This window comes from Anomaloglossus baeobatrachus, chromosome 3 (genome assembly GCF_048569485.1).
Source record: "Anomaloglossus baeobatrachus isolate aAnoBae1 chromosome 3, aAnoBae1.hap1, whole genome shotgun sequence".
In the NCBI taxonomy this organism is placed as follows: domain Eukaryota; kingdom Metazoa; phylum Chordata; class Amphibia; order Anura; family Aromobatidae; genus Anomaloglossus; species Anomaloglossus baeobatrachus.
Window position 1 is genome coordinate 513,952,611 of NC_134355.1, and position 21,691 is coordinate 513,974,301.

General features: G+C 50.1%; 1 protein-coding gene across 1 annotated transcript in view; it reads left to right on the forward strand.

The window, feature by feature from the left end:
* DHX36 (DEAH-box helicase 36) overlaps positions 1 to 21,691 on the forward strand; it is a 193,142-nt gene that overhangs the window by 112,208 nt on the left and 59,243 nt on the right. The window contains exons 11-13 of the mRNA XM_075340720.1: positions 19,317 to 19,419; positions 21,089 to 21,176; positions 21,266 to 21,321. Of these exons, the coding sequence (XP_075196835.1) occupies positions 19,317 to 19,419; positions 21,089 to 21,176; positions 21,266 to 21,321 (247 nt within the window). The remainder of the gene's footprint in view (positions 1 to 19,316; positions 19,420 to 21,088; positions 21,177 to 21,265; positions 21,322 to 21,691) is intronic.

A 21,691-nucleotide genomic window follows, 5' to 3' on the forward strand; every position in this document is an offset into this window, starting at 1 on the left:
CCCCCCCTAGGGCCTAGTGAGACCAGGTCAATGCCTTTAGCTTTCAACACATGAGGGTTACAATTGTGAAATCTCTTGAAATGTCTCGGGATGGTTTTGAGAAGACTCTCATCCACAACAGATTTGGCTTTTTCGATATCAAGACAGTGCTCCCGTATCCTCACTTTTAACTCTCTGGTGGTGAGGCCAATATATACTTTTTTGCATGGACATTCAATTCTATATATAACCCCTTTAGAGGCACATGTTATGAGGTGTCGAATGTCAAAGCATTGGGAAGCATCATGATTATGACATTTTTTCCCTTTCACCAAATTGGCACATGCCTTGCAGAGGCCGCAAGGGAAAAAACCTACCAACTTGTCTTGATTAGATGTACTCATTCTGGTAGGGTCATAGTGACTATGCACCAGAAAATCACGTAGATTTTTAGCTCTCTTGGCAACCATCGAAGGCTGGTCAGGTAGAATTTTCCTCAAGGTTGGGTCAGTTCTTAGTATACTCCAATGCTTCTGCATTATCTCCCTCAAATTCTTCCATTTGTTATTGAACGTGGTAATAAACCTCACTTGTTGATCATCCTTCTTTGGACGCAAACCAGCGAAAAGTAGGGAATTCCGAGAGGATGAGTTAGCCCTCCTGAAACCCTGTCTAATCACTTTTTTGCTATAACCTCTTTCGGTAAATCTCTGTGCCAAATCAGTAGATTGAGCATGATGATCATGTGCCCACAACAGGAAGTGATTAATATTATGCCTCTAAGTATAGCCTTCTTTGATTGGTCCTCTTTTGGCAGCAATTTTGTTTGGCACAACCTCATTGGTCTTTAGGGGTATTTAAGCTGCGGTGTCTCCCACTCTGGTCACGCTCCTTGAGAAAGCAACAGAGCGAAACACGTGTCGGAGTGAGGGGTCACAGACGGTTTACTACCACCTACTATATTGGTAAATATATTATCAGTACTATGTGTTATTACCTCTTTATGGTCAATTATATTGGCATGCTGCATTTTTCTAGTGGGCTGTAACTCATAAAATGATCATTGGAATATTTGTCTTATTATTCTTTATTTATTTATTGACTATTTATTCTGAGTGCCCCTTTGAACCACTATCTTACCAGCACATTAACTGTGTAATTTTTCTAAGGCATTTAACTGATGTAAATAATTGACATGTAGGTGGTTGTTATTTCAGTCCCTGTCTAATTTCTCATACAGGGGACTTTATCAATATTATTATTTGCTTCTGTCTGTGGCCCTAATGATTATATCTATCACGTAGCAATTTTTTCCCCTTGCTGTATATTCATGTATTTTAATATATATTAAGAAAATGTTGTTTTTTAATTCTTTAACATTGTCACTTCTTTATTGAACACGTAAAAATGTTCAAAGTTGGTTGAAATAATAATAAATATATATATATATATATATATATATATACCGTATATACTGGCGTATAAGACGACTTTTCTTCGGCGCTCCATTGGGAGACCCAGACGATTGGGTGTATAGCTACTGCCTCCGGAGGCCACACAAAGCATTACACTAAAAAGTGTAAGGCCCCTCCCCTTCTGGCTATACACCCCCAGTGGGATCACTGGCTCACCAGTTTTCTGCTTTGTGCGAAGGAGGTCAGACATCCACGCATAGCTCCACTGTTTAGTCAGCAGCAGCTGCTGACTATGTCGGATGGAAGAAAAGTGGGCCCATATGGGGTCCCCAGCATGCTCCCTTCTCACCCCACTTGCGGTTTGTAAGGTTGAGGTACCCATTGCGGGTACGGAGGCTGGAGCCCACATGCTGTTTTCCTTCCCCATCCCCCCTCAGGGCTCTGGGTGAAGTGGGATCTTACAGGTCTCCAGGCACTGAGACCGGGCTCCATCCACAGACCCAGAGAACCTGCTGGATATGGAGCTGAGTATCGTCAGGGACAGGCCCTGCTACATTAAGGTACTCTGTGTCCCCGGGCAAGCGCGCACACACACACCAGCATTGCTGGGAGTGTTAGTGCGCCGGGGGCAACAGCGCAGAGCGCTCGTGCTATTAGTCACTACAGCTTTGCTGAGTGACTTTATGTATTGGGAACTGCCGCGCCGGCCGTTGCTGGGTGTTTTTTACACTGTGGCGCGGCTGGGACTTGTGGTGCGCCGGGGACTTCCGCGCTGGCCGTGCACATGGACGGCCGCGCTTATTACTCGAGTCCCCGGCTTTGCGGCCTAGTTTTCGTTTCGTTCCCGCCTCCAGCCCTGCCAGTCAGGGGAGAGGCGGGACGCTGTACAGACAGTCAGCGCCGAGGGCTGGAGTCTGCTTTGCATTCTCCAGCCCCCTTCACTGGACACAGTGGGACGCCAGTTTCCCGCTCTTGTCTGGGGCACGCCCACGGCCCGCCCCTCGTCACACGAGCTGGAGAAGGACGCCGGCAGCCATTCCTGCACGCCGTCCGAGCTGGGGAACGGAGACATGCTCTGGGCAACCAACACAGGGCTCTGGCGACCACACACCCGCGTTATAGGCGGGCGGTAAGCAGCACCTGAAGTGCTGACCCCACTAAATACCGAAGTGTCCATTTGTATTTTATGCTTGTATGCTATACACTGCACTGTAGGTCGCTGTCTTTGGCTATATGCCCTTCTAGATGGCGAGATAACAGCAGCAAAAACGCAAGGGTGCTAAGGCACAGGTTTTCTAGGCTGCTTGTATTACATGGCTGAAGTGTTCATTTGTACTTATGCTTGTATGCTATACGTTGCACTGTACGGTCGCTACTCTTGGCTATATTCTCCTAGAGGGCTGGACAACTGCAGCAAAAAAGCATGGGTGCCAAGGCACAGGCTTTATAGGCTGCTTGCACTGCATGTGCTGAAGTGTTCATTTGTATATATGCTTGTATGCTATACATTGCACTGTACGGTCGCTACTCTGGGCTATATTCTCCTAGATGGCTGGACAACAGCAGCAAAAAAGCAAGAGTGCCAAGGCACAGGCTTTCTATGCTGCTTGTATTGCATGTGCTGAAGTGTTTATGCTTGTATGTTGTACATTGCATAGATGACTAGAATACAGCAGCAAAAAAGCAACACAGGCTTTCTATGCTGCTTTTCCTGCAGATACTGTTCCACCGGCAGGTTTTCACTGACCCCCATTGTGGGCAATGCTCCCCTGTAGCACTTGGTCAGCCGGGGTCTCTACTAGAAGTGGCCAAAGAAACCACCTGTGAACCCTGTCCAGGGACAGGGACGGAGATTGTCATGGGATGGAGACTTTGCACTCCAGACAGGCCATGGGCAATCTTGATTAATGCTCCCTGGCCACCCTCATTTGGAACGTACTCAGTACTCCGGGGGGGGGTCCCAGGCATTCCAGGGTGAAGGCTCTGACACGGACGGCAGTCCCAGACAGCCTAAGCTAGCTCGCTGGGTACGACACTAGGCTTCATCACTGGTCAAGGTCCCAGCAGGACGACTCTCTGTATGATGAGGCAGACGTAGCTGATCAGGGCTTTGGTCCTGACACCACTCTCAATCCGGATACACCGGATGGGGACGCCATAGTGAAGGATCTTATAGCGTCCATCAATGGAATGTTGCATATTTCTCCCTCAGCTCCCCCAGTGGAGGAGTCAGCTTCACAGCAGGAGAAATCCTTTTTCAGTACTCATGCGTAGATTGAGTACTTTTCTTCAGCGCTCTATTGGGAGACCCAGACGATTGGGGTATAGCTACTGCCCTCCGGAGGCCACACAAAGCACTACACTAAAAAGTGCAAGGCCCCTCCCCTTCTGGCTATACCCCCCCGTGGTATCACGGGTTCTCCAGTTTTCAAGCTTTGTGCGAAGGAGGTCAGACATCCACGCATAGCTCCACAGATTTTAGTCAGCAGTAGCTGCTGACTATTTCGGATGGAAGAAAAGAGGGCCCATATAGGGCCCCCAGCATGCTCCCTTCTCACCCGTGGATGGTGTTGTAAGGTTGAGGTACCTATTGCTGGTACAGGGGCTGGAGCCCCACATGCTGTTTTCCTTCCACATCCCCTTGTAGGGCTCTGTGGAAGTGGGATCCTGCCGGCCTCTAAGCTCTGACGCCGGGCTCCATCCACAGACCCATAGCACCTGATGGATACGGAGCAGGAGTACAATCAGGGACATGGCCCTGCATCATACAGGTACTCTGTGTCCCCGGCAGGCACAGACACACTCCGGGTTGGCTGGGTGTTGTAGTGCGCCGGGGACCGTAACGTTGGAGTTAGTGTTCCTACAGTTTACTGGGGGACTTTGTGTTGTGGGAACGCAGCGCCGACCCCCACTGGACCGGGCGGCGCTGCTGTGACTTGTGGTGCGCCGGGGACACGCCGACCGCGCTTTTACGGCGGCGGCGTTTATAAATCCAGTCCCCGGCTTTTGCGGCCTAGCTCCGCTTCGTTCCCGCCCCCACCCTGTCAATCAGGGTAGGGGAGAGACGCTGTTTCGCAGCAGCGACGAGGGCTGGAGCCTGATTTACATGCTCCAGCCCTCTCACTAGGCACAGAGGGAAGCAGGCTTCCCGCTCTTAGTCAGGAACGCCCAGGGCCCGCCCCCCCTCCTCTCCCAGGACGCCGGCAGCCATTACATGCAGTCTGGCTAGAGGAGGGACGCAAGGCTCTGGGAGACCTGGACTAGGGGGCTTTTGGCGACCACACACCCGCTCTTAAGCGGGCGGTAAGTGGCATTTCAGCTGGCCCCTCTAGTGCCTCAGTGTGTATTGGTGTACTGTGTCACCAGATATATATATTTAGTTAATTCTTGCACTGTAAGGTCGCTTCCTGGCTGGATACCCCAGATCGCTCTGAGGAGGCAGCAACATGTCATCCACAAAACGCAAGGCTGCCAAGGCTAGGGCTGTGTACACTGCGTGTGCTGCATGTGGGGCTGCTCTACCAGCAGGTTCCAAAGACCACCATTGTGTGCAATGCTCAGATCCGGTGCTGCTTCGCCAGCCGGAGTCCGGAGAGGTAGTGACCCAGGCTGAGACGCTTGTAAGTCCTGCCCCGGTGTCAGGGACAGACTTTGCAGTTTTTGCTGATGGAATGTCTGTGACTATGGCAAAGATCCTTGAAACTTTGCAATCCATGACTGGGGCTCAGTCTATGGACACGGCGAGGTCTCTGTCCTCTAATCCCCCTCAGTTGGAATTAGTCCAGACTGCAAGGGGGTCCCCGGCTTCCCAGGCTGAGTATTATGACTCAGATGATAGCCCCAGCCACCCTAAGCGAGCTCGCTGGGAAAGACCCTCAACATCATCACTTTGCTCAGGGTCTCAGCGCAATCAGTCGCCCTGTGATGCGTCTGAAGAGAGTGATCAGGAGTCTTATCCTGGAACCCCTCTCAATCTGGATACCCCGGATGGGGACGCCATGGTAAACGATCTTATCTCAGCCATCAATAGACTGTTGGATATTTCTCCCCCAGCTTCTTCTGCAGAGGAGGCAGCAGCAGAGCAGGAGAAGTTTCGTTTCCTCTATCCCAAGCGTAAATTAAGTGCTTTCTTGGATCACTCTGACTTCAGAGAATCAATCCAGAAACACGACGCTCATCCAGAAAGGCGTTTCTCTAAACGTTCTAAGGATACACGTTTTCCTTTCCCCCCTGATGTGGTCAAGCGCTGGACCCAGTGTCCAAAAGTAGACCCCCCGATTTCCAAACTTGCAGCTAGATCCATAGTTGCAGTGGAGGATGGCGCTTCACTTAAGGATGCCAATGACAGACAGATGGACCTTTGGTTAAAATCTGTCTATGAAGCTATCGGCGCGTCGTTTGCTCCAGCATTCGCAGCCGTATGGGCGCTCCAAGCTATTTCAGCTGGTTTGGCAAAAGTGGATGCTATCATACATCCAGCGGCGCCGCAAGTGGCGTCCCTTACCTCGCAGATGTTTGCGTCTTGCGCTATCAATGCGGTCCTAGAATCTACCAGCCGCACCTCAATGGCGTCCGCTAATTCGGTAGTTTTGCGCAGAGCCTTGTGGTTAAAGGACTGGAAAGCAGATGCTGGTTCCAAAAAATGTTTAACCAGCTTGCCTTTATCTAGAGATAGACTGTTTGGCGAGCCATTGGCTGACATCATTAAACAGTCCAAGGGTAAAGACTCTTCCTTACCCCAGCCCAGATCAAGCAAACCTCAGCAGAAAAAATGGCAGCAGAGGTTTCAGTCCTTTCGAGGTTCGGGCAAGACACAATTCTCCTCGTCCAAAGGGACTCAGAGGACGCAAAGAGTCTCAGATTCCTGGCGGGCTCACGCACGCCCCAAGAAAGCAAATGGAGGAACCGCTTCCAAAGCGGCTACCTCATGACTTCCAGCCCCCCCCCTCCGCATCTCCGGTTGGGGGCAGGCTCTTCCGCTTTTCCGACATTTGGACGTCACAGGTCAAAGACCGGTGGGTGACAAACATTTTGTCTCGCGGGTACAGAATCGAGTTCAGTTCTCGTCCTCCAGCTCGGTTCTTCAGAACCTCCCCACATCCAGACCGAGCAGATGCCCTGCTGCAGGCGGTGGACTCCCTAAGAGCGGAAGGAGTAGTGGTTCCTGTACCGCCTCAGGAACAAGGGCGAGGGTTTTACTCCAATCTCTTTGTGGTTCCAAAAAAGGACGGCTCGTTCCGTCCTGTTCTGGATCTAAAGCTGCTCAACAAACATGTGCACGCCAGACGGTTCCGGATGGAAACCCTCCGCTCTGTCGTTGCCTCAATGTCTCAAGGAGACTTCCTTGCCTCAATAGACATCAAAGATGCTTATCTCCACGTGCCAATTGCTACAGAACATCAACGTTTTCTACGTTTTGTGATAGGAAACGACCATCTTCAGTTCGTAGCTCTGCCATTCGGTCTGGCGACAGCCCCCCGGGTCTTCACCAAGGTCATGGCGGCGGTGGTAGCAGTCTTGCACTCTCAGGGACACTCGGTGATCCCTTACCTAGACGATCTACTTGTCAAGGCACCCTCTCAAGAGGCATGCCAACTCAGTCTACATGCTACGCTGGAGACTCTACAGACGTTCGGATGGATCATCAACTTTCCAAAGTCGAATCTGTCACCGTCACAGTCGCTAACGTATCTTGGCATGGAGTTTCATACTCGAGCAGCGAGAGTGAAGCTTCCGCTGAACAAGCAGCGGTCCCTACAGACAGGGGTGCAATCCCTCCTTCAAGGCCAGTCGCACCCCTTACGGCGCCTCATGCACTTCCTCGGGAAGATGGTGGCAGCCATGGAAGCAGTTCCCTTTGCGCAGTTTCATCTGCGCCCACTTCAATGGGACATTCTCCGCCAATGGGACGGGAAGTCAACGTCCCTGGACAGGAAAGTCTCTCTTTCCCAGACGGCCAAGGACTCTCTACAATGGTGGCTCCTTCCCACCTCATTGTCTCAGGGAAGATCCTTCCTGCCCCCATCCTGGGCAGTGGTCACGACAGATGCGAGTCTGTCAGGGTGGGGAGCAGTGTTTCTCCACCACAGGGCCCAGGGGACGTGGACTCCGCAGGAGTCCACCCTTCAGATCAATGTTCTGGAAATCAGGGCAGTGTATCTTGCCCTACTGGCCTTCCAACAGTGGCTGGAAGGAAAGCAGATCCGAATCCAGTCGGACAACTCCACAGCGGTGGCATACATCAACCACCAAGGAGGGACGCGCAGTCGGCAAGCATTCCAAGAAGTCCGGCGCATTCTAATGTGGGTGGAGGACACAGCATCCACCATATCCGCGGTTCACATCCCAGGCGTCGAAAATTGGGAAGCAGACTTCCTCAGTCGCCAGGGCATGGACGCAGGGGAGTGGTCCCTTCACCCGGACGTGTTTCAGGAAATCTGTCGCCGATGGGGAGTGCCGGACGTCGACCTAATGGCGTCCCGGCACAACAACAAGGTCCCGGCATTCATGGCGAGGTCGCGCGATCAAAGAGCTCTGGCGGCAGACGCATTAGTTCAAGATTGGTCGCAGTTCCGGCTCCCATACGTCTTCCCACCTCTGGCACTCTTGCCCAGAGTGTTACGCAAGATCAGATCCGATTGCAGCCGCGTCATACTCGTCGCCCCAGACTGGCCGAGGAGATCGTGGTATCCGGATCTGTGGCATCTCACGGTCGGCCGGCCGTGGTCACTGCCAGACCGACCAGACTTACTGTCCCAAGGGCCGTTTTTCCATCAGAATTCTGCGGCCCTGAACCTGACTGTGTGGCCATTGAGTCCTGGATCCTAGCGTCCGCAGGATTATCTCAAGGAGTCGTAGCCACAATGAGACAAGCTAGGAAGTCTACGTCTGCTAAGGTCTACCACAGAACGTGGAAGATTTTCTTATCCTGGTGCTCTGCACAGAGAGTATCCCCTTGGCCATTTGCATTGCCCACCTTTCTTTCCTTCCTGCAATCGGGGTTGGAAAAGGGCTTGTCGCTCAGCTCCCTTAAAGGGCAAGTCTCGGCACTATCCGTGTTTTTTCAGAAGCGTCTAGCACGTCTTCCTAAGGTGCGCACGTTCCTGCAGGGGGTCTGTCATATTGTGCCCCCGTACAGGCGGCCGTTGGATCCATGGGATCTAAACAGGGTACTAGTTGCTCTCCAGAAGCCGCCTTTCGAGCCTCTGAAGGAAGTTTCCTTTTCTCGCCTGTCACAGAAAGTGGCGTTTCTTGTTGCGATCACATCGCTTCGGCGAGTGTCGGAGCTGGCAGCTCTGTCATCCAAGGCTCCCTTCCTGGTGTTCCACCAGGACAAGGTAGTGCTGCGCCCCATTCCGGAGTTTCTCCCTAAGGTCGTATCCTCGTTTCATCTTAATCAGGATATATCCTTGCCTTCCTTTTGTCCTCATCCGGTTCACCGGTATGAAAAGGACTTACGTTTGCTAGATCTGGTGAGAGCACTCAGAATCTACATTTCCCGCACGGCGCCCATGCGCCGTTCCGATGCACTTTTTGTCCTTGTCGCTGGTCCGCGCAAGGGGTTGCAGGCTTCTAAAGCCACCCTGGCTCGATGGATCAAAGAACCAATTCTAGAGACCTACCGTTCTGCGGGGCTTCCGGTTCCTTCAGGGCTAAAAGCCCACTCAACCAGAGCCGTGGGTGCGTCCTGGGCATTACGACACCAGGCTTCGGCTCAACAAGTGTGCCAGGCAGCTACCTGGTCGAGTCTGCACACTTTCACCAAGCATTATCAGGTGCATACCTATGCTTCGGCGGATGCCAGCTTAGGTAGAAGAGTCCTGCAGGCGGCAGTGACACCCCCGTAGGGGAGGGCTGTTTTGCAGCTCTAACATGAGGTATTTCTTTACCCACCCAGGGACAGCTTTTGGACGTCCCAATCGTCTGGGTCTCCCAATAGAGCGCTGAAGAAGGGAATTTTGTTACTTACCGTAAATTCCTTTTCTTCTAGCTCTTATTGGGAGACCCAGCACCCGCCCTGTTGTCCTTCGGGATTTTTTTGTTGTTTGCGGGTACACATGTTGTTCATGTTGAACGGTTTTTCAGTTCTCCGACGTTATTCGGAGTTAATTTGTTTAAACCAGTTATTGGCTTCCTCCTTCTTGCTTTGGCACTAAAACTGGAGAACCCGTGATACCACGGGGGGGTATAGCCAGAAGGGGAGGGGCCTTGCACTTTTTAGTGTAGTGCTTTGTGTGGCCTCCGGAGGGCAGTAGCTATACCCCAATCGTCTGGGTCTCCCAATAAGAGCTAGAAGAAAAGGAATTTACGGTAAGTAACAAAATTCCCTTCTTTCTGACCACGCTGACTTCAGAGACGCAGTTCAGAAACACCACGCTACCAGATAAACGTTTTCTCCAAACGTATTAAGGATGCACGTTATCCCTTTACCCTGATGTCGTACAGCCCTGGACCCAGGGTCCAAAGGTGGATCCCCCAATCTCCAGGCTTGCGGCTAGATCCATAGTTGCAGGGGAGATGGGAATTCACTTAAAGATGCCATTGACAGACAGATAGACCTCTGGTTGAAATCTGTCTGTGAAGCTATCAGCGTGTCGGTTGCTCCGGCATTCGCAGCCGTATGGGCACCCTAACCTATTTCAGCTGGTCTTGCGCAGCTGGTCTTGAGCACATGTACATCTGTGCCGCAGGTGGTGTCCTTAACCTCGCAATGTCTGCATTGCGACTTACCCTAGTAATGCTGTCCTGGGGGGACAGTCGAGGTTGGTCCTTCCCAGGCTCGGGCAAGTCCCAATTGTACTCGTCTAAAAGGGCTCAAAAGGCTCAGAGGGGCTCAGTTTCCGGCCGGGCTCATTCACGCCCAAGGAAGGCAGCAGGAGGAACCGCTGCCAAGGCGATCTCCTCATGTATTTCAGCTCTCTCTCCCCGCATCCGCGGTTGGTGGCAGAATCTCCCGCTTCTGGGTACATTTAGCTGCCACAGGTCACAGACCGGTGGGTGAGAGACATTGTGTCTCACGTGTACAGGATAGAGCTCTGTTCTCGTCCTCCGGCTCGATTCTTCAGAACTTCACCCCCCCCCCCACCGAGCCGATGCTCTTCTGCAGGCAGAAGGAGTGGTAATCCCTGTTCCTCTTCAGGAACAAGACACGGTTTTTTCCTCCAATCTTATTGGGGTGCCAAAAAGGGTGGTTTTTTTCCGTTCCGTTCTGGACCTAAAACTGCTCACCAAGCACGTGAAGGCCAGGCGGTTCCGGATGTAACCCTCCGCTCCGTCATTGCCTCAATGTCTCAAGGAGATTTTCCTAGCATCAATAGACATCAGGATGCTTATCTCCTCGTGCCGATTGCTCCAGAGCACCAGCGTTTGCTACGTTTCGTTATTGAAGACGAGCATCTTCAGTGCGTAGCCCTGCCCTTCGGTCTGGCGACAGCCCTACGGGTTTTCACCAAGTTCAGGGCAGCAGTGGGAGCAGTCCTGCACTCTCAGGGTCACTCTGTGATCCTTACTGGACGATCCACTTGTCAAGGCACCCTCTCAAGAGGCATGCCGACACAGCCTGAACGTGGCGCTGGAGACTCTCCAGAGTTTCGGGTGGATCATCAACTTTTCAAGGTTACATCGGGCACCGACCCAATCGCTGACATATCTGGGCATGGAGTTTCACACTCCCTCAGCGATAGTGAAGCTTCCGCTGGACAAGCAGCGTTCACTACAGACGGGGGTGCAGTCTCTCCTTCAAGGCCAGTCACACCCCTTAAGACGCCTCATGCAGAGGCAGTCACTTTCGCGCAGTTTCACTGCGTCCACTTCAATGGGACATGCTTTGCCAATGGGTTGGGGAGTCGACGTCCCTAGAAAGGAACGTTTCCCTTCTCAGACGGTCAAGGACTCTCAGAGGAGTCCATCCTTCAGATCAATGTTCTGGAAATCTGGGCAGTGCATCTTGCCCTGCAAGCCTTCCAGAAGTGGCTGGAAGGAAAACAGATCCGAATTCAGTCGGACAATTCCACAGCGGTGCCAGACATCGCCCACCAAGGCGGAACACGCATCGCCAAGCCTACCAGGCAATCCGGCGGATTCTGATGTGGGTGGGGGACAGAGCATCCACCATATCCGCAGTTCACATCCCGGGCGTAGAATATTGGGAAGCAGACTTCCTCAGTCGCCTGGGCATGGACGCAGGGGAATGGCCTCTGCACCCAGTATGGTGTCAGGAAATCTGTAGCCGCTGGAGGATGCCGGACGTCGACCTAATGGCGTCTCGGCACAACAACAAGGTCCCGATTTTCATGGCGCGGTCTCACGAGCAAAGAGCTCTGGCGGCAGGCGCCCTAGTTCAGGATTGGTCGCAGTTCCAGCTACTCTATGTGTTTCCTACTCTGGCACTGTTGCCCAGAGTGCTACGCAAGCTCAGCTCCGCTTGCCGCCGCGCCATCCTCGTCGTCCCAGACTGACCGAGGAGGTCGTGGTCCCGGATCTGTGGCATCTCACGGTCGGCCAACCGTGGGCACTCTCAGACCGGCCAGACTTACTGTCCCAAGGGCCGTTCTTTCCACTGAATTCTACGGCCCTGATCCGGACTGTGTGGCCATCGAGTCCGAGATCCTAGCGTCTTCAGGATTATCTCAAGACGTCATTGCCACCATGAGACGGGCTAGGAAGCCGACGTCTGCCAAAATCTCCCACAAGACGTGGAAGTTATTCTTCTCTTGGTGCTCTGCTTATGGAGTGTCTCCCTGGCCATTTGCATTGTCTCCTTTTTCCCCCCTTCCTGCATCTGGATTGGGAAAAGGTTTGTCGCTCGGCTCCCTTAAAGGACAAGTCGCAGCGCTGTCGGTATTCTTTCAGAAGCGCCTAGTACGACTTCCTCAGGTACGCACGTTCCTGCAGGGGGTTTGTCACATTGCCCCTCCGTACAAGAGGCCGTCAGACCCATGGGATCTGCACAGGGTATTAATTGCTCTCTAGGAGCCGCCCTTCGAGCCTCTGAGGGTTGTTTTCACTTTCTCGACTTTCACAGAAAGTGGCCTTTCTGGTAGCGGTCACGTCTCTTCAGAGAGTGTCAGAACTAGCAGCGCGGTCATCCAGAGCTCCCTTCCTGGTTTTCACCAAGATAAGGTAGTGCTGCGTCCGATCCCAGAGTTTCTCCCTAAGGTGGTATCCCCTTTTTATCACAATCAGGATATCTCCTTACCTTCCTTTTCTCCATTTCATCGATATGTAATGGCTTTGCATTGTTGGATCTGGTGTAGAGCACCCAGAATCTACATTCCCGCACGGCGCTCCTGCGCCGCTCGGATGCACTCTTTGTCCTTGTCACTGGTCAGCGCAAGGGATCGCAGGCTGCAACATCCACCCTGGCTCAATGGATCAAGGAACCAATCCTTGAAGCCTACCGTTCTACTGGGCTTCCGGTTTCATCAGGGCTGAAGGCCCATTCTACCAGAGCCGTGGGTGCGTCCTGGGCATTACGGCCCCAGGCTACGGCTCAACAGGTGTGCCAGGCAGCTACCTGCTCGAGTCTGCACACTTTCACCAAACATTATCAGGTGCATACCTATGCTTCGGCGGACGCCAGCCTAGGTAGAAGAGTCCTGCAGGCGGCAGTTGCCTCCCCGTAGGGGAAGGCTGTCTTGCAGCTCTAACATGAGGTATTTCTTTACCCACCCAGGGACAGCTTTTGGACGTCCCAATCGTCTGGGTCTCCCAATGGAGCGCCGAAGAAGAAGGGAATTTTGTTACTTACCGTAAATTCCTTTTCTTCTAGCTCCTATTGGGAGACCCAGCACCCGCCCTGTTGTCCTTCGGGATTTTTGGTTGTTTTCGGGTACACATGTTGTTCATGTTGAATGGTTTTCAGTTCTCCGATGTTACTTCGGAGTGAATTTGTTTAAACCAGTTATTGGCTTTCCTCCTTCTTGCTTTTGCACTAAAACTGGTGAGCCAGTGATCCCACTGGGGGTGTATAGCCAGAAGGGGAGGGGCCTTACACTTTTTAGTGTAATGCTTTGTGTGGCCTCCGGAGGCAGTAGCTATACACCCAATCGTCTGGGTCTCCCAATAGGAGCTAGAAGAAAAGGAATTTACGGTAAGTAACAAAATTCCCTTCTTTACCCCCTTAAAATAATGGCTACAGTGGGGGGTCGTCTTATACGCCGGATATACGGGGGGGGGGTGTGTGTGTATATATATGTACACTGCAGCGTCCAGGGGATGTGGGGGCAGCAGCTCTGGAGCACAGGGGAACGCTGCGGGCTGCAGCCTTTGATCTCCTGCACCCGCTCATATAATATGCACAGCCGCTGTCCATCTCCAATGGTGCTGAAATCGCACGCAGTGAGGGGCTGGGGCAGCGGTGCATATTATATGAGCCTGCGTCCCAGTGTGATCGCACATGCCCACCCCTGTGTTAGATTTGGCCCCCAGGCTGCTGCTCATTCTAAAATAAAAAAGCTTTACTTACCCCTGCAGCGTTTCTCCCCGTGTCCCTGCTTCCACTGTGATCAGGCAGGCAGAGATCTCAGGCTGCTGTGCCGATCACATGACCGCACTGAGAACCAGGAAGTGGAAGAACAGAAGCACGGAGCCAGACAGGAGGGAGCTCAGCGCTGGAGGAGGTAAGGAAAGAGGGTTTTATTTTACTTTGGGCAGCAGCCTAGGGGCCATATCTGGATAATTCTTTCGGTCTAATATAGTGCAAAAAGGATATTTGCTGATATTAATTATTTGAACTTTATTGAATAGGCACTCCTATTATTACAACGCGTTTCAGCAGAGTTGCTTTCATCAGGTAAAATAGGAGTAGACTACTCCTATTTTACCTGATGAAATCAACTCTGCTGAAACGCGTTGTAATAATAGGAGTGCCTATTCAATAAAGTTCAAATAATTAATATCAGCAAATATCCTTTTTGCGCTATATTAGACCGAAAGAATTATCCATTTACCCCCTCCCTGTTGGGAATCGGTATTAGCAGCAAAGGACCTGCTGACATATCAAAAAATCGAGCTGGTTAGCTGGAGGAGAGAGGAACAAGAACCTGATTTCCATGGTGCCGGTGGAAATCAGTAGCCGACAACGATACCCACAATCTGGATGTTGGAAGCCTGGACATAGGATCTGTTCGGAGGAACTCCAGACTGATTAGCCTTCACTGAAGTTGTGCGGGGGCGCACAACCAACAAAGGTGAGCAATTCTAATTTTTTAAACGCTAAAAGGATTCCACGGGTGCTTCTCATAGTGCGCTTGTTTTATTATCTATTTAGGGGCCATATCTGACACAGGGGGACTTGTGCGATCTATATAGGGGCCATGGGCAGCACTATGGGGGCCATATCTTACACAGGGGGACTTGTGCGATCTATAGGGGCCATGGGAAGCACTATGGGGGCGATATCTGACACAGGGGGACTTGTGCGATCTATATAGGGGCCATGGGCAGCACTATGGGGGAGATATCTAACACAGGGGGACTTGTGCGATCTATATAGGGGCCATGGGCAGCACTATGGGGGCGATATCTAACACAGGGGGACTTGTGCGATCTATAGGGGCCATGGGCAGCACTATGGGGGAGATATCTAACACAGGGGGACTTGTGCGATCTATATAGGGGCCATGGGCAGTACTATGGGGGCGATATCTAACACAGGGGGACTTGTGCGATCTATAGGGGCCACGGGCAGCAGCATGGGGGCGTTATCTAACACGGGAACGTGTGCAATCCATAGGGGACCATAGGCAGCACAGGGGAACGTGTGCCATCACAAGGGGGCTATATTCAATATAAGGGGGCCATATCCAGATTAAGGGGGCTAATTTTAGGATGGGGGGCTATGAGGGACATATACCCTATATGATTTGTTAGAGGGACACTGGCATTATAAGATGGACCCCATTTAACATTAAAAAAAAAAAATTCTCTTTTCCTTCACCAAATTTGGGGGTGCGTCTTATAATCAGGTGCGTCTTATAAAGCGAAAAATACGGTATATATCATACAGCAGGGGTCGGGAACCTATGGCTCGCGAGCCAGATATGGCTCTTTTGATGGCCGTATCTGGCTCGCAGACAGGGCTCCTACCTGTCTATGGGCAAATGCCGGGGCCCTGGAGAGCCGGGGGGGCCCACTCGGCCTCGTCAGTTCTCCTGTCCCTTGGCCGGGGCCCACTCGCCTTTATAGTTCTGCTGCCCCCGGCCGAGTTCCGGGGACCGCAGTCCTCGGCAGCAATCTGCGGCGCCGTCACTTTAAGGCGCGCAGACATCCTGTTTTGAATTTCATCTGTGGGCGGAGCTACCGCCTTCTCAGTCCCACAGATGAAGGAGGCGAGCTTCTGTCCGGCGCTGTGTGGGCCCCCTCTCCACCGTGACCTAATCGGGTAAATGCCCTCCCCGCCTCCCCATTATGGGCCCCGGTGAGCTGCTTCTAACCCCCCAGATGTATGCCCTGCCAATCCCCCCCCCCGCCGATGCCGCGGGTGCTGTACCCGCCGAGCCGCGGGTGCAGGCCCCACAGAGCAGCAGAGTTGTGTGTATTTGTCTGTATGTAGCAGAGTTGTATGTGTTTGCCTGTATGTAGCAGAGTTGTATGTGTTTGTCTGTATGTAGCAGAGTTGTATGTGTTTGTCTGTATGTAGCAGAGTTGTGTGTGTTTGTCTGTATGTAGCAGAGTTGTGTGTGTTTGTCTGTATGTAGCAGAGTTGTGTGTGTTTGTCTGTATGTAGCAGAGTTGTATGTGTTTGTCTGTATGTAGCAGAGTTGTGTGTGTGTGTTTGTCTGTATGTAGCAGAGTTGTGTGTGTGTGTTTGTCTGTATGTAGCAGAGTTGTGTGTGTTTGTCTGTTTGTAGCAGAGTTGTGTGTGTCTGTTTGTAGCAGAGTGTAGTACCATTGTTTCAGTCCAGTTGTGGCTTTATACAGCAGGGAGGAGCATTCCTTGCTGTACTAAGTGAACATTGGAGCGATTGATCTGTCAATGGCCCTTTAAAAACATATTGTACGGCTCTCGCGGAATTAAAATTAACATGTTGCAATCAAAGCAGACTTTTTTTCATTTGGGAGCGGGGTAGTCTTATACAGTGAGTATATCCCAAATTCTATATTTTTAGGGCAGAAGTTGGGGGTCGTCTTATACACCCAGTCGTCTTATACGCCGGCATATACGGTATATGTGTATATATATATATATATATATATATATATATATATATATATATATATATATATATATATATATATATATATGCCGGCGTATAATATATATATATATATATATATACACACACACACATATACACACATATACACGCAGGCATTATATATATATATATATATATATATATATATATATATATATATATATATACTAGAAGGTGGCCCTATTCTACGCATCGGGTATTCTAGAATTTACGCATTGTGTAGTTCATGTATGATTTTTGATATAGATATATATATATATAGATAGATAGATAGATGTTGTGTGTAGTTACCAAGTGTTTGTGTAGGGCGCTATACATGTTCTGGGTGTTGTCTGGGTGTGGCGGGGGGGTGAGAGCGGTGTTGTATGTGTGTTGCGTTGTTTGTGGAGCGCTGTGTGTCTGTAGCGTTGTGTGTGTGTGTGTTGCGCGGTTTGTGTGGGTGTGGTGTGTTTTGGGGGGAGGTATGTTTTGTGCAATGTGTGTGTTGCACGGTATGTGCGTATATTTATGTATGCCGCGGTGTTTGTGTGTTGGGTGTTGTGTGGGTGTGCGGCGTTGTCTGTGTGTGTTGGTGTCTGTGTATGGAGGTGTTTGTGGTTCCCTGTGTGTGTGTGTGTGTGTTGGGGGGAGGAGTGCACCTCCCATCGTGCTCCATCCCCCATGCTGCGCACCCCCCATCGTGCTCCATCCCCGATGCTGCGCACCCCCCATCGTGCTCCATCCCCCATGCTGCGCACCCCCCATCGTGCTCCATCCCCCATGCTGCGCTCTCCCCATCGTGCTCCATCCTCCATGCTGCGCACTCCCCATTGTGCTCCATCCCCCATGCTGCGCACCCCCCATCGTGCTCCATCCCCCATGCTGCGCACTCCCCATCATGCTACATCCCCCATGCTGCGTACCCCCCATCGTGCTACATCCCCCATGCTGCGCACCCCATCGTGCTCCATCCCCCATGCTATAATAGTTCTCCTATTATACTCAGAGAGGAGTATAATAGGAGGACTATAATAGGAGGAGTAGTCCTGGGAGGAGAGGAGTATAATGCCGGCTTCCTGCACATGTGTACCGGGAGCCGGTGTACGCTGGTAACTATGATACACATCGGGTAACTAAGGGACCTTAATTACCCGATGTGTATAATGGTTACCAGCGTTCACCGGCTCCGTCAAGATCCCAGCAGCGCAAGATTATGTCTGGCGCTGCTGGGATCGTGACGGAGCCGGTGTACACTGGTAACTATGATACACATCGGGTAACTAAGGGACCTTAGTTACCCGATGTGTATAATGTTTACCAGCGTTCACCGGCTCCGTCACGATCCCAGCAGCGCAAGGTTATGTCTGGCAATGTGTGCGGAGGGCCGGGGCGAGTGGCCAATCCATGCGGAGGGGGGAGCCAGGCCGAGGCAAGCGACCAATCCGTGGGGTGGGGGGGGCGGAGGCGAGGCGAGCGGCCAATCCGTGCGGGGGGGTGAGGCCATGGCGAGCCCAGCGGCCAATCAGCTTTGTGTCACCGTAACACAATTTTGGAGCAAGACAGACAGACAGACAGACTAAGGCAAATATATATATATATATATATATATATATAGATAGATAGATAGATAGATAGATAGATAGATAGATATAGATATATATGTATGTATGTATATGTAAAAAATCTAAATATAAAAGTAATTAAAAAAACTGGAATGTTTGGTATCTCTGTAATTGCACTCACTTAGAAATTACAGTGTTTTGCGGTTTATAAGATGCACCCCACATTTAGAGGAATAAAAAAATGGTGTCCGTCTCACAATCCAGTGGTGTCTTACCGGTGGTGGTGGGGGCGTTAGCGATGCTGGAGCTGGGTCACCGGAGGTAGGGGCGGTGGTAGAGTAGGTCGCTGTGGCGGGTGTCCTAGATGCTGGCTGTGGGCGGTGTGAGTGATGCAGGCAAGATCCAGAAACTGTCAGTGGTGCGGGCTTCAAAGAATGAGAGCCTGGAGTCGGCGCATGTGCAGATTGAGCCATCGGCTTAATGACCAGCCGAGATCTCATCTGCGCACGCGCCACCTCCAGGTGCCGCTTTCCTTAAGTTTGCTGCTGAGAGGTAAATGGGCCGAAGGCGGTGCTTGCGCAGATGAGATCTTGAGCTGAGAGCCCCATTTGCGCATGGGCCAACTCCGGGTGCCATTATTTGAACCCCACACTTGTGCAATTTTGAAGATGGCTCCTGCCAGTGCCTCACCGTCCGCAGCCCAGCACTCGCAGCACAGCACACCGCCTGCAGTCCCAGCAAAGCAGCCCCAGCAGCACAGCGGCCCACAGCATCGCCGCTACCTCCTGGTAAGCTACATTCAGATTATAAGATGCACCGCTCATTTTCCTCCCAAATTTTTGGGCAGAAAAGTATCTTATAATTCGAAAAATACAGTATATTATGTAAAAACAAAAGAAAAAATTGCAGATTTATTTATTTTACCCACCTTGGCTGGATTTTTCTTTCCCCGTTATTCAGTACATTATTAAATGGTGTCAATCAAACCTACAATCCCACAAAGAAGGAAGCCTTTATACAGCTATATCTATAGAAAAATAAAATCATTATGGCTCTGGGAGCAATGGAATGAAAAAAAAGAAAAATGAAGAATTCCTGGATCTTTAAGGGGTTAATGTTCTTTGTAACAGAATGAGTTTAGTTCAGTTGTAGTTGACCATTTCCTTTTTAATTTCCTGTAGATATTGTGACAGTACAATACGTGCCATAGAACATATGGACGATGAAAGACTTCACCTTGACCTGATTGTAGAGCTGATCAGATACATTGTATTGAGGGGAGAGGTAAGACTTACAGGGGAGATCTCTGCTATTTTGTTTTTGTTTTTTTTTTTTTTTTTATATAAGTCCAACGTTATAAAAAAAAATGTCTTTTCGTATCTTTTGACCAATTTGCACTGAAATGAGTTAGCCCTTCATTGCCAAAAACAGCATGATTTTATATAATTGCTACAAAAAGAATATGCAGGCGCGAGTTTTTTTTCGTATTTTAAAGGGAATGTGTCACCAGGTTTTGCTACCCTATCTGAGAGCAGCAGAACGTAGGAACAGAGATCCTGATTCTGGCGATGTCACTTACTGAGCTGCTTGCTACATTTTTTATGCAGTCACTTATTTATCTGATTCAGATCCACTAGTTCTCTGAATGCTAAGCTCTGTATAGCTCCGCCTACGTCACTGATTGGCAGCTCTCTTGTACACTGTGCATAGACAGAAAGCTGTCAAATGGTGGGGGGCGAGCTTGGTCTACATGACAGGAGACCAACTGGTCCTCTAGAGATAATCTCCTGCTGATTTAAAATAGTGTTTTCTGAAAACTAAAGTAAGCATCCCCGAAAGTGCCACATTGCTGGAACTAAGAACTCTGTCTCTACATAACACCACTCTCAGATTAGGTAGTAAAAACCTTCCCTTTAAGGCTATGTCCGCACGTTGCTTTTTACCTGCTTTTTTGCTGCTTTTTCAACTGCAGCGTTTAATGCCAAAATGGTTGTGTTCTGCAACGTGCGGACATAGCCTAATAATGAAGTGACTAGGAAAACTTATAATAGTGTGGTGGAGGGAGCTGCTACAAACACAGCAAAAACCCTCAGAAGTGATTTTCATATTTCCATATTGACTTAGTTAGGCCTAAGACACACGGCATGAAAATCGGAGCGAGTGTAATGCGATAAAACATCGCATTCCACTTGGACCAATATTGGCCTGTGTGTCAGCACCCATGAGCGATTATTTTCTCAGCCCTAATCAGACCAAGAAAACAGTCGCAGCATGCTGCAACTGTAATGTGAGACTCTTTCTCTCGCACCCATTCAAGTCAATGGGGCGAGAGAAAAATCGCACCGGTGTACTGCGAGTGTAGAGCGAGAATGGCAATACCCGGCTACGGAGGAGAGAGGGAGAGAAATCCCTCCCTCCGCTACTCAGCGCCTTTCAGCCCCTCCTCAGCGCCGGCTGCCACCCACACCTGTGGTCCGATTGCATGATCGGACCTCAGTCGCAATGACACTCACATGACACTCTGCTCCCGCTGTGCTGTCAGCATGAGCCGAGTATCCTACGAGGATCGAAGTAGTCCCAGTGTGGCCCCGGCCATACTATTACCCTGCACAATGTTTTTGCCTCAAAAAACACCCTGAAAACACAAAGGTACTGTGTCTGAATCCACGATAAGCCCGGAGCGCCGCTCACTGGCTGTCACTGATGCTACATAGTGATGGGTAACAGACATGATGTACAAAAGATTGTGCCTATACATGTGGAAAGAATAACTGTGGTTGATTATATGTGTATGTGTGTGTGTATGTATGTATATATATAATATATATATATATATATATATATATATATATATATATACATACACATACACATTTATTTATTTTTAATCCACATCTTTCATATTGTACATTATTTTGCACTCACGTGTAGTAAATGTGTTTTGTGGTTTCAGGACGGTGCCATCTTAGTCTTTCTTCCAGGCTGGGATAATATCAGCACACTAAATGACTTACTGATGTCCCAGGTCATGTTTAAGTCCGGTACGTCAGGATTTATAGCATATGAGCTGAAAAGAAGTGTATCAGAAAAAGTATTTGGCATAATACTCTGAATTCTCTTTTTTTTACAGAGCAGTTTCTTATTATTCCTTTGCATTCATTGATGCCAACTGTAAATCAAACCCAGGTAGGTAAAGCAAATGACAACCCATCAAATGGAGTCTAGCAGGCTTCACTTTAGTTGCTTATCCCCTTCACGACCGGCCGATTTTTCACTTTCCGTTTTTTTTTTTTTTCGCCATTCTTTTTCTGAGAGACATAACTTTTTTATTTTTCAGTCAATATGGTCATGTGATGGCTCATTTTTTGCGGAACGAGCCGTACTTTTAAATGAAACCATCAGTTTTACCATATAGTGTACTGGAAAACGGCAAAAAAATTCCAAATGCAGAAAAATTGCAAAAAAAGTGCGATAGCACTATGGTTTTTGAGATTTTATTCACTGTGTTCACTATATGGTAAAACTGATGTGTGGGTGTGATGCCTCAGGTCAGTGT